At 35.4% G+C, this 15,962-nt stretch overlaps 3 protein-coding genes across 3 annotated transcripts in view; all 3 read right to left on the bottom strand.

Annotated features, from left to right (window-relative positions):
• Positions 1–11: 11 nt before the first annotated feature.
• On the bottom strand, positions 12–5,629 carry LOC108364997 (L-xylulose reductase). Its single transcript, XM_017618892.1, has 4 exons — positions 5,536–5,629; positions 1,932–2,161; positions 1,619–1,871; positions 12–508 (listed from the first exon to the last, which is right to left on the bottom strand). The coding sequence occupies exons 2-4, from the start codon at positions 1,978–1,980 to the stop codon at positions 88–90; spliced, it is 723 nt and encodes a 240-aa protein (XP_017474381.1). The 5' UTR covers positions 1,981–2,161; positions 5,536–5,629; the 3' UTR covers positions 12–87.
• Positions 3,684–5,633, bottom strand: LOC108364998 (histone H3.3). Its single transcript, XM_017618893.1, has 3 exons — positions 5,536–5,633; positions 4,282–4,579; positions 3,684–4,216 (listed from the first exon to the last, which is right to left on the bottom strand). Exons 2-3 carry the CDS (start codon positions 4,561–4,563, stop codon positions 4,088–4,090), a joined length of 411 nt encoding a protein of 136 aa, XP_017474382.1. The 5' UTR covers positions 4,564–4,579; positions 5,536–5,633; the 3' UTR covers positions 3,684–4,087.
• A 4,320-nt stretch (positions 5,634–9,953) lies between these two features.
• LOC108364999 (uncharacterized) overlaps positions 9,954–15,962 on the bottom strand; it is a 43,068-nt gene continuing 37,059 nt past the window's right edge. Inside the window, exons 6-14 of the mRNA XM_017618894.1 lie at positions 13,730–14,163; positions 12,019–12,262; positions 11,813–11,965; positions 11,718–11,744; positions 11,521–11,648; positions 11,176–11,440; positions 10,870–11,118; positions 10,604–10,812; positions 9,954–10,532 (exon numbers count right to left, since the gene is read on the bottom strand). Coding sequence (XP_017474383.1) covers positions 10,199–10,532; positions 10,604–10,812; positions 10,870–11,118; positions 11,176–11,440; positions 11,521–11,648; positions 11,718–11,744; positions 11,813–11,965; positions 12,019–12,262; positions 13,730–14,163 — 2,043 coding nt within the window. The 3' untranslated portion in view covers positions 9,954–10,198. The remainder of the gene's footprint in view (positions 10,533–10,603; positions 10,813–10,869; positions 11,119–11,175; positions 11,441–11,520; positions 11,649–11,717; positions 11,745–11,812; positions 11,966–12,018; positions 12,263–13,729; positions 14,164–15,962) is intronic.

A 15,962-nucleotide genomic window follows, 5' to 3' on the forward strand; every position in this document is an offset into this window, starting at 1 on the left:
ATGACAATTGTTTTTTTTTTGTTTTAATTTTAAATGCAAACCTTTATTTGTTAAAAGAGTTTTCAAAAACATTAGTAGCAATATTTTTTATGACACCGAATAACCTCCTTCCAAATTCAAATGATGGCCATTCACGAAACTTGACTTGCCACTTAATAAATAAGTTATCCCGTCAACTACTTCTTGTACCTCGCAAAACCGGTGTAGTGGGATGTGCGCCAGCAAAGGACCCGATTTATCGGGGTCGCTCCAGTTGTCACGACCCATTTTTGTCAGCACAACGGTTGGATTAACAGAGTTAACTCGAATTTGTTTGGCTCCCAGTTCCAATGCTAATGAACGTGTAAGGGAGTCTACAGCAGCCTTGGATGCACTGTATATTGTATGACCAGCAAATGACCGAGAAGCAGCTAACGATGACACCATTACAATGCTTGAGCCTTTATTGAGCTTTGGTAAAAGAGTTTGTGTTACGTTGAAAACTGCCTTGATATTAATATCAAAAGTTCTGGAGTAGACAATTTATGGTAAAAGAATAAATGCAGCATTAATATATGTATTAACAAAAATTAGAGTCCGGCCGATTCCCCATTTTTGGCCGATGCCGATTAATCGGCCTTAGGGCAAAGAATCGGCCGATGCCGATGCCGATTCCTCAAAAAAACTACCTGAATATAATAATAATATATGTTTTGCTTTTATAATAACAAACGGAAAACATAAAAAAACAACAATACAAAACAAATAATCATTCACGAATCCATTCACTTATTTATGTATATACATAAATATGTATTAAAAGTAATATATCGCCTATGCATACATATCATTGCAATACTTTGTTCCATAGTCTTTTTCTTATTCAATGTTAAAAAAAAAAATAGTTCATTCCAAATCACAATGTACTCACAGTAAAAATATGCGGCATCTGCTGACTATAAAGGTGTTGTATTGAATACAATTTGTTAATAAACAGTAACCGTAGATTTTTAATGATAAAAGTATTTTTGTTACGTAAACAATTTAACTATTCAATGAAAAGAACCCGAAGGATTTAGGAATTCAGCGATTAGTTCAAGGATAATCGTAAAAAAACTTACAGTAACGACATTTTAGCATTCTTTGGCTATTTCCCTTTCGTTTATTTAATGCTTCTTAATTTGTATGAAAGGGTAGGTCCTTATCTAACAAAAACAATGCTAGTAAAAATTTCAATTTTTTTTCTGAGTATGCAGTTTTTTAGCCCATTCAATTTTATTTTAATGAAGTGCAAATTTTAAGTAACTACGACTTACTATTGATTTTTGGATTTTTTTTTTGTGGAAGGTGTTGCGGATTTTCTCCATACAAACAAATTTTCCTTACCTTACCTAGCTACTTCTAACTTGCACTTTATTATACTAAAATGTAAAAAACTGCGAACTCAAAAAAAAAAAAATAATCTAAAAAATCTGATTAAAGAGTTTCAAATTTTGATGAAAATGGTGGAAAAAGTAAAAAGAATCGGTCAAAAACGGCCGATGCCGATTCCTTTGGCCGATACTTGCCGATGCCGATGCCGATTAATCGGCCGGACTCTAAAAAATACATTGTATTTTTAATTTTCATAAGTTATTACTCATCAAAATCCTGCTCGGTTAATTCATCGAAGGGCTTGATAATAGCCACGCCTGCGTTGTTCACCAACCCATCTATTTGCGGAAGTTGCGAAAGAGTTTCTCGTGCACTTTGCCAATTTGTAAGGTCTATTGATATAGTTTTTATGGCTGAGCAACTGTTTTTAAGTTCTTCTAACTTATCCGCCGACTTTGAAAGCGCAATAACTTTGGCACCTAATGCTGACAAATGTTGACATAGAGCTCTTCCGATTCCTGTTTACATGTAATTTGGTGTTGTGATAGAAATTAAGCGAGAAAATTGGCAATGTATACCTTGGCCAGCTCCTGTCACGACAATTACTTTGTTTACCAAGTCTGCCATCTTCTCACGTTCACACAAATCGAGAGTATTCCTCACTTCTTGATAAGAAACTGTAAACTGACGTCAATTTGATTGCAGTACAAGTATTTTATGATTCTGATTGCGGACAGAAATGCGCTAGATGTGATTCGTTGGCCGCTATCACCTAAATCACAGAGCAGTACCTCTGGCGGTAAGTTATCTATTTTATATAAAAACAAAAATTATTGCATACATGCTTATTCTATAATGAAAGCTTTAAAGTTTACGAAAGCTTCGTAAAATATTAATTCCGTGATTTAAGGTTTGATTTAAGGTATAAATCTGTGTTCGTATGGAATAGTAGCTTATATTGGAAGGCCGGCTTTAGTATAATGAACCATTTGAAGCAAACGTTGCGAATGACTCACTAGCCGTTGAAACGTTGGCAAATGAATGTGCAATAAATATCTCCGATACAAGCAAGGCAATATTCTTATTAAGTTTCGCCAAAAAATGCCTTGTGTTTTAAAGAATAAAGGGAATGGTGCATTATTCTAAAGCCAGTCTTCCGACATAAGCTACTATTCCATACGTCACTAGACACGAATAAAGGCCCGCTGGCGTTTTGAAAGCGAAAAAAGGAGCGTGAAAAAATCTAACGGAAAAAACGCTAAAGAAAAGCTTCAGCGAAGAAAGACGCGTAACCTATTTGACGGCGAAGAAAGACACGTTAACATAGACTTATACCTGGCCAAGGACTGTCGCTTCAGCATCATTCCCAAAATCTCTTCGCGGAATGTACATACTGTTACACCCGCAAACATAGCTAACCGCGAAGTTAAGTTTAAGCGTCTTACTTCGCCGTCAACTATTTTAAGAATCTTTCTTCGATGAAGTTTTTTTCTTATGCGTCTTTTCGCGGTCAACTTTTGAGCTCGCGCCTTTATTCTTGTCTAGTGACGATATATTATTCCGACGAATTGATAACCTCCTTTTTTGAAGTCGGTTAAAAAGTAAGTATGACGTGCGTAGTACGCGCACAGTGCAGGTCTCTGATCGCTACCTTAATCCACAAACGCCAAAACCAACCGCCAAAATCTGTGAAAACGCAGTTTCGATGTTTTTATTACGCCCATATGAATTAAGGTGATATATTGATCAAAGTCAGAATGAGAGATATATGTACACGCGTATGCTCGGTTGATTGTCCTTTCGAAGGAATTCACAAAATAATATTTTCGTAAAATCTTCAAAAAAAACATTTACTAAATCCGAATCGCAACTGATGTATTCGGATTCAGTGATAGCATTACATCGATTTTACGAAAAAGCAGGGCTCGAATAGTAACATCCGTTCACGGATCGAAAACGATACGAACGAAAATTACGTGATACGTCAGGCTGTATAAGCTGAATGGGACAAAGAGTACGTGCATGTATGATATAATCCGAAAAATGTGTTTTTACGTGCCGAGTAGTACGATATCGTAAGTGACGATTCGAGCCCAGACTATGATGTATTCAGCAATATTCCTTAATATTCACCCAACCACCCTTATAAATCTAGAAAACATCTTTTGGCTTTCAACGAAAACCGTTTTTTATTTTTGCATTTTTATACAAACTACAATTTAATTCAATTGGTGATATAGAAAATTAATAGAAGTGCTTTCCCCACTTCGGTTACTTGCTACAAATACATATTTAACTGCTTAATTTCATAAAATACGCGGTTAGCTCTGTTTATGTTCATAAAGAATAAGTAATTTTTGTTTATGAATGTAAATAAAAAGTGCACATTGCATTGATACATATCCATGTATATGCCATAGAGTTCAATCAAATTTATACGTCTACCTTATAAATAAATACATATTTTAATACAAATAATTAAACTTATTTTATATAAATCAGACAATAAGCGAAAAGTATCTGATGAAAAATGAACCTGTCTGAAAATTCAGAAAATTTGGTCCTAAATGTTTTGATCTGAACATTTTATTTAGCAACTTCTTTTTTAACCAAATGTAAATAAGCTTATGCCTGTCAATTTAAGACATTCTTACATGTAGTACATTTTTATTAATTTTATCATATAATTAAGAAAAAATGGTAAATATATTATTATGGATATAGATGTTGTGGCTTAAGCGCGTTCTCCTCTGATTCGGCGAGCCAACTGAATGTCTTTCGGCATAATGGTTACACGTTTGGCATGGATAGCGCACAAATTGGTATCCTCGAAAAGACCTACAAGGTATGCCTCAGATGCTTCCTATAATCAATAGATTGAAATCCTTTATGTACAATGGTTTTTAACTATATCTATTGCTAACTTACTTGCAAAGCACCGATGGCAGCAGATTGAAAACGCAAATCAGTTTTGAAATCTTGGGCGATTTCACGCACTAAACGCTGAAATGGCAATTTACGAATCAGCAATTCGGTGGATTTTTGATAACGGCGAATTTCACGCAAAGCAACAGTACCAGGGCGATAACGATGGGGTTTCTTTACGCCACCCGTGGAAGGAGCAGATTTACGAGCTGCCTTGGTTGCGAGTTGTTTGCGGGGAGCTTTTCCACCGGTCGACTTACGTGCAGTTTGCTTAGTACGTGCCATTTCTGTTTAAGATTAGCTGAAAGTATAAGAAAACATTTTACATTTTTTTATTCTATACATTGTTTGTTGTATAAAACTAACCGATATTTGGAACTGGTGTTATATAAATATATTTTGTTTCTTTTTTTTCCAAATCAAGATGTTTCTATATCACTTCGCGCCAAATACCCGCGCAATAGTCCCGCCAAAATCTTACACAGGTGTGTAGTTGTAAAATATAATTATTAATTTTATTCAGGGTTATCAAAAATTAGCATTACGAAGCATTCATAAAACTCGTCCCGCTACAAAACCTATAGTCTACCAATAAAAGCGAAATTTAACATTTATTTTTAAGAAAGCAATTCTTAGCTCATGAGGGGGAAAAATACGTCACCGCCTGCAAAACAAAACGAGCGCGCTGTTCGTTTAAGTATACACACAATCCAGCTTTTTCACTCATACTTGTACACATGCTTACGAATTAAAATCGCAGAAATTATTTAACATGTAGATTTCTATGTTTTGCTATTATTTGTTTTGCCTGGTATGTAAGTAGGTGCAAAACAGGTTTAATTTTTGGAACTAGCCGAAATATTAAAATTAAATGTAGTTTTTCCTCCCCATTGATTGCCTGACTAATAAACCTTACACATTAGATATTGCAGAACGGCCTATTCATAAGAAGTTGCTAAGAAAGTTTTTTTAAGTTCTAGTATACATGATTATTACGGAATTCGATTTGACTTGCATTTACAATCACTTAATTTAATAAAGAAAAACCAAGCATCACCAACGCTAATCGGCCGCCATTTTGGAAAAGTCCAACACCAAACCAACTACACAAATTACCCTGTGTATACGCCATTTGTATGTATCTAGTGAAAACTAAAATGCCCCTCAATGTGCTATATGTATATTTAGTTAAACAATGAATTTGAAGTGCCCCCATTTTCTGTTGAACAAAAAAAATAATATTGATAATATACTTACACTTTTTTCTTTTGCTGATTTAGAAGTTTTAAATAAATTGAACTTTCACAACTCACGAATGTCCTACTCAATCACCGACTGATTAAACAATGAACTTTGGATGAATTTCGTTCAATCTACTTCAGGGATGATCAGATATATCGCATACGGTATTAGAACGTAAGAGCGCTGTCACACGGTCAGTAATTATCACGATATTTGGATCGCGATCCATATTGATGGATTGATGGATCGCGCACGAATGCTACTCGCTCAATATTTATCGCGTCTGTATTTGCATAATTTTTGTGCTGTACGCTTATTATGATGCAGGAAAATATTTTCATTTTGTATGAATAATTTGCAGATAATGCATTCCACTATTTTTTTTTAAATTTCCCGTGTTAATTAAAATTTTCTCAATTTGTTCATCCATCTCACCGTCTCCACAGGATAAAGTTTATATCTTGATACATATGTAAGAATATAAATAGTCAATGGAGACCGCACCGAGCTTATATCCTGCCATCTATTGCTGGCAATTTTCATCTGCACGAAAACTTCGTGGCGGCAACGTTATTGATATTTTGATATAAAAGCAAAAATTGAGCTATTTTTAATTGAAATATTTTTTATTATGTTCTTGTATGTGAAATAGCCCATTTTCTAAATATTTTTAAGTGATTAAATCCGGCAAAAATACGTTTTAGAAGCTATCTCACAGATGCTTATATCAAGATATAAAAAGCCGACACAAATATTGCCACTGATATAACTTATATCTAGTAACCAAAATGACAGCTGGACAGCAATAAATTTTATGCTGTGTCAAGGAGCGAACAACATTGTTGCCACTTGTTTGGCATAATTAAATAAAAATGATCTGAAACCCAACGAAAGTCAAATGGCATTTAAACAACAATCTAAAATTAAACTTAAGCGCCCTTAAATATTCATTTGAAATTGGCCCTAACGAACTCGTACTTTTATAAATTGACAGGAGGATGGAATTTTGACCTTCTTATTTGTTTGGCGGCCTAATTCCGTTTTTTGATCGCGGCCTCACTTCACTTTCTAAAATGAATTATTTCCGCGCGGCCTAATTCCGTTTTTTGATCGCGGCCTCACTTCACTTTCTAAAATGTATTATGCCCGCGCGGCCTAATTTAAATTTTTGATTGGTTTTGATTGGTAGAATTAAATTATCCGCTTAAAACACAAATAAATTTTATTTTTCATTTGGTCGACAAATCAAACCACAAAATAATGAAAGGTTTTATCTGCAAAAGGTTTTCCGCGCCCCTCTTCTTCGGCAATACAGAAAGGAGAATTCTACTTAGTGAGGGTTATACTAAGCGCGGCCAAAAAAGGTTATTTAAGAAAAAAAGTATTATTTTTTCCATTTTGGTATTTTTTGCTTATGCCCGCGAGGCCTATTTTTACTTTTTAATCACGGCCTAATTTCACTTGGCAAAATGAATTATGCCCGCGCGGCCTAACTTCATTTTTGGATCGCGGTCTTCATACACGCGGCCATAAATGAAGTTAGTCCCCTTTCAGACACGGCAAGTCTTGAAAGCAATTTTTTTCGCATTCTCTTTTGTGTTTTCTATTTGCTTCCACACGCGTCAACTTTAATTGAATTCAAGTCCTTGGTTCCTAAATGGGAAGCAACGAAAAGATCAAAAGAGACAAGAAAACTTGAAACGAATTGACGGTACGGAGGTACGGAGCCGCGAATATTTGGTTAGCCTGTAACTTAATTTTTGGATCGCGGTTTGGATTGGATGGAATTTCGACCGCGTGGGAAAACCGGCACGTAGTGCTTGAACCCGGGCCCTGCGGAGAGGTAGCGCGCACTGCTAACCACTGCACCACAGTGGCCACCAATATTACTGTGCCCTAAGGGCCGGTTGTTCAATCTCTGATTGGCACATTGGCTCCATGCATATAACATGGAGTCGGTAACGTCGATAACGATGTTTTACCGGAGATTAGTGTTAACCAGACATTGAGTAACCGGCCCTTAGAGTCTGTGCTAATCGGTAACTTTTTTCTCCGTGGTGATTCGGGGTGGAAAAATTTGCTATGGTGTACAAATAAGTGGAATTTTGCTGTGCCAAATGCATAGTAAAATTTTGACAGTTGAAAAACTAAACAAACATGCGCGAAACCTCTATTTTTTTGTGTTGCTGAAATTGCTAAAATTTATAACGTCCGCTTTTTTGTAGTTTTTCAGCTTTCATTTTCATGTTCACTCTTTATTACCGCCAAGCAGTATTATGAGTATATTTACATGTTTATAAACTGTCAAAATTTGACCTAGCCCCATTAGCTAGATAAAAATTATGACGTTCGTATTCACCACGATAAATGTCAAATTTTTACTTTGATCCGTAAAAATTTGCTCTTTTCTATCAATTGGCACAGGCCATCAACGTGAAAAATGCCTCTTTACCGCTAGTCGCTATAGAGGCATTATTACTTTTTCTGGGTCTTCATCGCCACTACTGAATTCAGACATGGCACGGGCATAAATTTGGCATAATTATTAGAAACGTGATATGTAACTTAAGTTTTGTGTGTAGGCTCAGTATGCCACATAAATAGAAGAAGTAAAAAAGAAAAGAAAAATTTGAGGCGTGGCACGCCCACTCCACTCATACAAATACAAATAGTGATATAATTCAGCTGCAATTTAATTTAATTAATAAGATAAATATTGCAATATGGGCAACAAGCTGAAGATGTTTAGAAAAGTTTTCTGCCGAAAATATTTTTGAGGGCTGCCACCTGTTTGAAAATTTCTATTTAATTAAATTGATAAAATAAATTAAATATTGGCATACGGGTATCAAACAACACAAAAATACAAAAATACGGTTAAAAAAAATAAATTTTGGGCAAGACGAAGTTCGCCGGGCCTGCTAGTTATTATTGTATTATCAAAGTTCATAAAAATAAATGTATTTGCTACATAACATTACCTACTATGCATACGGTGACCATATTTATGAGAGCCAAATACGGGACAAAAAATAATTTTTCAAATTTGTTCCACAACAGCTTACAGATCTTAAAGCCTTCTTCAATGATTCTAGATGTATTAGCCCTGAAACAGTATCCCTATAGTAACAACACAAATTTGTAGGATAATTTTCTCGCGATTTTTACCCCGTGAAATCTGTTAAATTTTAGTATAATAAAGTGCAATTTTAAATCGCCAAGGCTTACCATTAATTTCTGGATTTTTTTTTTGTTGATGGTGTTACGCATTCTTTTCATACAAAGTAAGTGGGTTTGACCATTTTTTTTAAAAGAGAAGCAAACGAGCAGCTCTTTCCACTCGCATTTTATAATACTCAATTTTAATGAGTTACAAAATTGCCAACCAAATTTTTTTCTAAAGATTCTAATTAAAACGATTGAAATTTTTGTGAAACCTTGCAGAATTAATTTTTATAGATTTTTGCACAAAGTTGAAAAATTTTATTATATGGTTTTTGTTAGGAACAGAACTTTACTTAAATAAAATAAATAATAAACATTAAATAAACCAAGGAAATATAGCCAAAACTTACTAAAATATCGAGTCCTAATTTCTATTTTGGTCACTGTATGTATTCCTCGATTCGAATCACAGGCAGGATAAGAAAATAACTGTTTATGGAGAAGACTGGGATCATATACCAACATCACTTAAAACTCGTTCATAGGCATGCAGCTCATTAAATGTAAAGGGGTCGAAACACCGAATACGGGACAAATACAGGACATTAAGAGAAATACAGAACATTTAGCGTCCCGTATAAAATAAATAAATTGCCAGGACAATGGGTCAAAAAAGAGGACTGTCCCGTATAATACAGGACGGATGGTCACCGTAACTATGCACAGAAAATTTACTTTGACTACAATTATTTTATGAAATTGAGATTTTTTTTTGTTAAGATGAATACCTTTTTATGTGTTTTGTATTTTATGTGCGCTTTAAAAGTGATTATTTTTTGAAAAAATCAATTTACTTATTTAAAGTAATTCGTTGGCTTCGGCCGGACTCCTTCGGTCGGACTCAAAAGCGTAGCCATTTAGATCTTGAAGCCATGGCGAAACAAATTTTATAAGCTTATCCAAAAAATCAGGTTCTATTAACGATAAAACAAAATATCTTTATTACTTGAATGAGTTTAACTACCCTAATAAATTTCTTTAGAAAAACATAAATACGTATGTATAATTTTTTATTAAAATTCGTCTTCCAATTTTTATTTATTGAAAATTAATATGAGGAAATACAAGATTAAAATAAAACAGTATAAAAAAGCAATAAATAAAATGCATAAATGTATATATATAATTATGTATGTATCTATTTACATATGTAGATACGGAAGCTTTTTGTATAAGCTTTTTTTATTGCATTACATACTTAAATATACATATATTATTTATAGTAAGTAGATAGATACATATATGTATACTATATGTACGCACATATGTAAATATTTACACAGATTTATGTAGTTAAGCATATGCCGTGAATGCATATACTTATGTATATCTATGCACATAAGTACATTCATATGTATGTATGCACATAAATTATTTCAATAATGTGCACAATGCAAAAAGCAAAAAGTTTTTTCTCAATTGTTTTCGTTGCTATAAGCCCTCATGTATGTCTTTAAATTAAACTTAGTCTACTGTTTGTTTTTCGCAATTGGGCTCGCCATGGAATAATGTTGTCAGTGTCATCGACTTTGATGTATTGCTTCTCAGTGGATATGTTCTGTGTGTTGGCTTCCTCTGTTGTCGGCGGCATATTGCCTATTGTGGTTTGTTCATTTTGGCCTTTGTTTTCCTTGTTGCTGTTATCACACACTTCTGAATCAGGTGTCTGAGTGTCGGTGCATGGAGAAACCAAATTAATGTTGTCAATTGAAAAGGCTCTGTTCTTTAGCTGCCATGTCTCAGCTATGCGATTATTTTCCTCCACTTTGGGTGTATAAATTGAAGATCTGAAAATGGATAGATTATATATAAATGGTCCTCAAGTATTTAACTATGCAACTTAGAATATAACAAGTACTTTAATTTATTTTCAGTCTCTTCACGCCGCGCAAGCAAATCTCTTTTCCACTGAGGTATTTGTGAGAGCCGCCTATTCTCAGCTTCTTTCGCCATTCGTTCTTCGAATTCTTTCTTAGCACGCTCGGCAGCCTTCTTAGCCATCATTTGGCGCTTCCAATCCGGAATCACGTTGCCAGTTTGATCTTTTTCTGGAATCTGCAAATAAAGCTTTGATAGCGAATGAGGCGCCCGTGAACTTTAAACAAATGTGCTAAATGTCCTTACCTGATCCATATAGTTGTTGGCTGTAAACTGTTTCGAAATTTCCGAATAATTTTCAGAATCAAAATGACCAGCTAATTGTTTTTCCACCTTCATCTTTTTGATGCCTGAAATATCCTTGGATATCTTTAATTCAGCAATTAGGTCGGTCTTAAGATAAACTTCCGATGATGTGGTCAGACACTGCATACTAAGGCTACGTGCTGGCATTTGATACGGCTTAGGCATTTTCTGAGTATCTGTTCGTCGAAGCTATATATGTACATATGTATGTAAGTATATGAATTTACGCAATCGCATCGAAGTTACCTGGACACTGTTAAGGTCCTGAATAGAAATGGCAGAGAGTGGCTGATGTTGTTTACGCGTCGCAGTATCCTGATTGACTATGGACACGTGCGAATTCATTGTTTTCATATTGCTATGCTTCTCATTGTGTTGTGTTACAGGATGAACTGGAAGTGGTGGTGGCGGTGGTGGCTTCGGAGGCTCGAAGCCGGCTGCATGTTGATTAGTCACCTGGATATGCATATAATCCTCACTATCCGTCGATCTGGTTGATAATTCCCAATGAAATCATAATAAAAACTTATTTAGAACTTTTCTTGGTTAGGTTTCAGGATTCATACAAATGTGTATTGGCAAAGTTTTTACAAATTAAAATTTTCTTTCAAGCCATATAGTATGTAGAATTCTTTCTTAGCACGCTCGGCAGCCTTCTTAGCCATCATTTGGCGCTTCCAATCCGGAATCACGTTGCCAGTTTGATCTTTTTCTGGAATCTGCAAATAAAGCTTTGATAGCGAATGAGGCGCCCGTGAACTTTAAACAAATGTGCTAAATGTCCTTACCTGATCCATATAATTGTTGGCTGTAAACTGTTTCGAAATTTCCGAATAATTTTCAGAATCAAAATGACCAGCTAATTGTTTTTCCACCTTCATCTTTTTATGCCTGAAATATCCTTTGATATCTTTAATTCAGCAATTAGGTCGGTCTTAAGATAAACTTCCGATGAAGTGGTCAGACACTGCATACTAAGGCTACGTGCTGGCATTTGATACGGCTTAGGCATTTTCTGAGTATCTGTTCGTCGAAGCTATATATGTATGTATGTAAGTATATGAATTTACGCAATCGAATCGAAGTTACCTGGACACTGTTAAGGTCCTGAATAGAAATGGCAGAGAGTGGCTGATGTTGTTTACGCGTCGCAGTATCCTGATTGACTATGGACACGTGCGAATTCATTGTTTTCATATTGCTATGCTTCTCATTGTGTTGTGTTACAGGATGAACTGGAAGTGGTGGTGGCGGTGGTGGCTTCGGAGGCTCGAAGCCGGCTGCATGTTGATTAGTCACCTGGATATGCATATAATCCTCACTATCCGTCGATCTGGTTGATAATTCCCAATGAAATCATAATAAAAACTTATTTAGAACTTTTCTTGGTTAGGTTTCAGGATTCATACAAATGTGTATTGGCAAAGTTTTTACAAATTAAAATTTTCTTTCAAGCCATATAGTATGTACATATTTCGGCACTTAAACTAACCTACTCCAAGTTGAGTGCGTTCGTAATATCATCGTTATTGCTACTGAACTGAAAGGAACTGTTAACATCATTCGAACATGAGATTGAATGTTCGTTGGCGAAACTCGCATAAATTATGGATAAGCACGCGAATGCTAATACTAAAAACCAAAAGATGGTGAAGTGGACCACTGTATCTGGCATACGATGCACGCACTCATGCAGCACGCGAATAACAACACACAAAGTAGATAATGCCTACAAATTGAATGCACTAATTACTTTATGGTATTCGTTGGCTATTTGGAAGTTAGTGCATGCAATCAAAGACTTTTGTAGGTTAACGCTTTTCGAATATACATACATAAGTGCATGTCGTCGAAGTTTTTGCAAACCGCCCATCGACCACTTTTAAAACCGCCTAAATCGCCGTTGTGGCAAAAATTAAATTTCGTAATCCTGAACTCCAGGCATCGAGATTTATGCATAAAAATCATAAAACCGAAGAGAAAATAACACCTATCATGGCCTTGCCTTCAAAGTAAACCGTTTTTTTGCTCTCCTGTAAATTTGAGTGTCGTAAGATAGGCGGTTTTGCAATTGGTCGATGGGCGGTTTTGCAAAAACATCGACGATATGTACTTATGCATGTAACTAACTAACTAATACATATCTACTAGTTTTGTTCTTCGTGTTGCAGCAGCACCGACTTTAAGTTAGGGAGACCAGGGCGGTAGCAATATTGTTTTACATTACCATCAATTTTAGTTAGTTGGTAAATTTTATCAAAAAACCAATCCCCAAAGGAATAAGTATCGTGACAACTCTATTATCTTAATAGGACCAGTACCTACCCCGGAATATAGTACTTATAGATGATGAGGCAGTTTGCTCAACAACCCACTTCCCACAGCTGGTTTGGAGGGAAGTAGAAACCATCTAAACATAGAAGGAAAAGGTTAAACTATTTCGTCCCCTTTAATTTGAAGGAATCCTAATTTAGATTTCTTCTAAACAAGTATTTAGAAGTAATTCTAAGATAAATTTCATATCCTCATTTGTTGCTATTTAATTCTTTTTTTCCACAACATTTTTCGTATAAAATGGCCTGAAGCTCAATAAAATTGTTGAATATAATTGCTATTTAAACTTTGTTAAAGTCTTTAGAATTTAACTTGAAGGCGGGCTCACCCTTTCATTTTTTATTAAATATTCACAAATATTTTGTAAAATAAAAAAGGCGCCATGTGTAGGAGGTGCTTAGATGGTTATTGTGCGGCAGGCTTGTGTACCGATAGCTGATTGAATATTGGAACTACATAGTCTTACCTTGCAGAGGAAGGGCACGATCGTTTATCACTTATACTCTTTAGATACTCGGATGGTTTTATGAGATGAGTTACGCCGTCTTGCGATTTGTTTGGGAAACTGGGGGGCACGAAAGGCAGCACTAACTGCTTATTAACTAAATTCGGGCCGCCCGGGCGAGTACAATGTGCTCCAGGTGGTAGACCAATATTCGAATTATTGTATCCGTATTGTGCCTGCTGCAGTTCATAGTGGTCCTCGGCTGAAGATCCATAAGCTTGAGATTGTTGATAGCCTTGATGCAGCTGCCTTTGTTGGATATCTGCTTGATGTAAATGGTAGTTTTGCGACTGCGTTCTGCCTTCTTGTTGGTCATTACAAACGTGATAGCTTTCACAAGCAATGTTGCCATTGTTGAAACTGCCGATTCGGACTGTTGATAATTGCTTATTTCGGCATTAGATGCATTACAACCACCAACGGGAGTAGTCGCAGGGGGTTGTTGTGCACTTGAATTTCCACCGCCATTAAGAAGCTTAGCTTTCTTGTTTGCTGTAAAAGTAATGTATTGCATAATTAAATTATAAATTATTTATAGTAATATACCGATTAGGGAGTTCACAAAGGTGTACATATATTGTCGTATAGTTGTACATATATATGTCGTAAATTTTAAACGACTAAAAATATATGAGGGGTGTTCGCAAGGTACCATAAAAATCATAATACGTATTTTCACAGTGTCAAAAATATTTAGTTGGTTGTGGCGTCAAGGCTTCCATGGTGGAATTATACAAGGTGTTGTACGTAGTGACAGCTCATGTCGACAGCTCCCTTACAAAAGGTTGTAATATGGAAGCACGAGAGAAACGGGAAGAAAAAAAGCCCGCTTTGCGAAGTAGTACGAAATTTGGTACTCTTTCATATCAAATTTTGCATATAAATAGTAACAAACGGTATATTATGATAAGCTAAATTTGCGAAAGTAGTATATATTACGTAGCACTTATGCAATAAATGGTAATTTTTTATTAACACTTCTTAATAGTCAAATTCAACCGCTTGTCTAATTCCAATATATAGATGATTGATATAACTTACAAAAATTTCGCCATCAAAAAATTAGTGGTGACCCCGAGTCGTTACAACTTGACGGAGTCGACAAAAGGGCGCATCGACGGATGGGGAAAATATTTCATCGAACAAAATGCCAACTAAAGATGTGGAGCTTGTATCGCAATGCAAGCTGCGACCGTTCTGAACTGAGATGCCAAACAAATGGTTTCTACAAATTGAGGCCACCTTTCAGTCGTACAAGACCACATCTTATGTCCGGAAATATAATCGGGTCCTCTCAGCAATTAGCAGCGATGCTTTAAAGGAAGCTGCGGATGTTTTAAAAGCCGTACCAGCTCAAGACCGATATATTAACCTCAAAAGTCAACTACTGTCACGTTTTACTGATTAAGCCGACCCACATAGGGTATTTGGCTTATTTTAGGCCTTTGGAGAATACACAAAGCCAATGTTTTTTGTCGAATTAATGATTTTAATTTTTAATTTAATTTTGTTAACGAAGAAGAATAAAGTAAATGTCAAAGAATTGTTCAGTGATTGCAAATCAGTTTTGGAATAGGGAATGAGGTAGTTTAGTTTTTTTAAAGGCGGTAAAATGTAGTTTTTTCAAGATGGAAACACCGATTTTGCTAAGGGAGCCAAGATGGCAGATTAGAGCGAGAACGCTGTCAATATCCAACACCTTGTATTATTCCACCATGAAGGCTTCTAAATATTTATTTGAGCTTTTAAAGTTTACGACATACACAATAATGCGACAGTATACAACACCTTGCGTTTCTACCAAAAAAATTCGCATTTTTCAGGAGACACGATTCATATTTTCTATTTACTCTCAAAAACGGGTGAAAATATATGCATGTACATACATAAAATCTGTGGACTTTTGACAAAACAACTTCTCTCGAGTGTGGTCATTTTCTGTTCATAGCAGTAATTCATTGAGTTCTCGAATGTTATCTTTATGCTTACTCATTAAGTCCAAGATGATATCGTCGCTGGAATAGATAAACAGTGTAAATGCCATATACACTATTTATTATACGATAATCGTACCATTGGGTAGACAATCCTTAGAAAAATCTTTAGTTTTCTTAAATATCTTTTTGGATAACGAACTTATTCACGAAAAACGAAATTTTATAATAACAGTGTTGGTACTACAATTGTTCACAAA

This window comes from Rhagoletis zephyria, unplaced genomic scaffold (assembly GCF_001687245.7).
Source record: "Rhagoletis zephyria isolate East Lansing unplaced genomic scaffold, Rhagoletis_zephyria_1.1 Rzeph_scaffold_01737, whole genome shotgun sequence".
NCBI classification, from domain to species: domain Eukaryota; kingdom Metazoa; phylum Arthropoda; class Insecta; order Diptera; family Tephritidae; genus Rhagoletis; species Rhagoletis zephyria.

Bases quoted from the DNA above. Each gene is read 5' to 3' on its own strand.
- LOC108364998 (XM_017618893.1), bottom strand. From the start codon at position 4,563: ATGGCACGTACTAAGCAAACTGCACGTAAGTCGACCGGTGGAAAAGCT. The intron at 4,217-4,281 runs GTAAGTTAGCAA...TATTGATTATAG, and splicing joins CTGCCATCGGTGCTTTGCAA to GAAGCATCTGAGGCATACCT.
- LOC108364997 (XM_017618892.1), bottom strand. From the start codon at position 1,980: ATGGCAGACTTGGTAAACAAAGTAATTGTCGTGACAGGAGCTGGCCAA. The intron at 1,872-1,931 runs GTATACATTGCC...ACATGTAAACAG, and splicing joins CGTGACAGGAGCTGGCCAAG to GAATCGGAAGAGCTCTATGT. The intron at 509-1,618 runs GTAATAACTTAT...TGTCTACTCCAG, and splicing joins ACCGAGCAGGATTTTGATGA to AACTTTTGATATTAATATCA.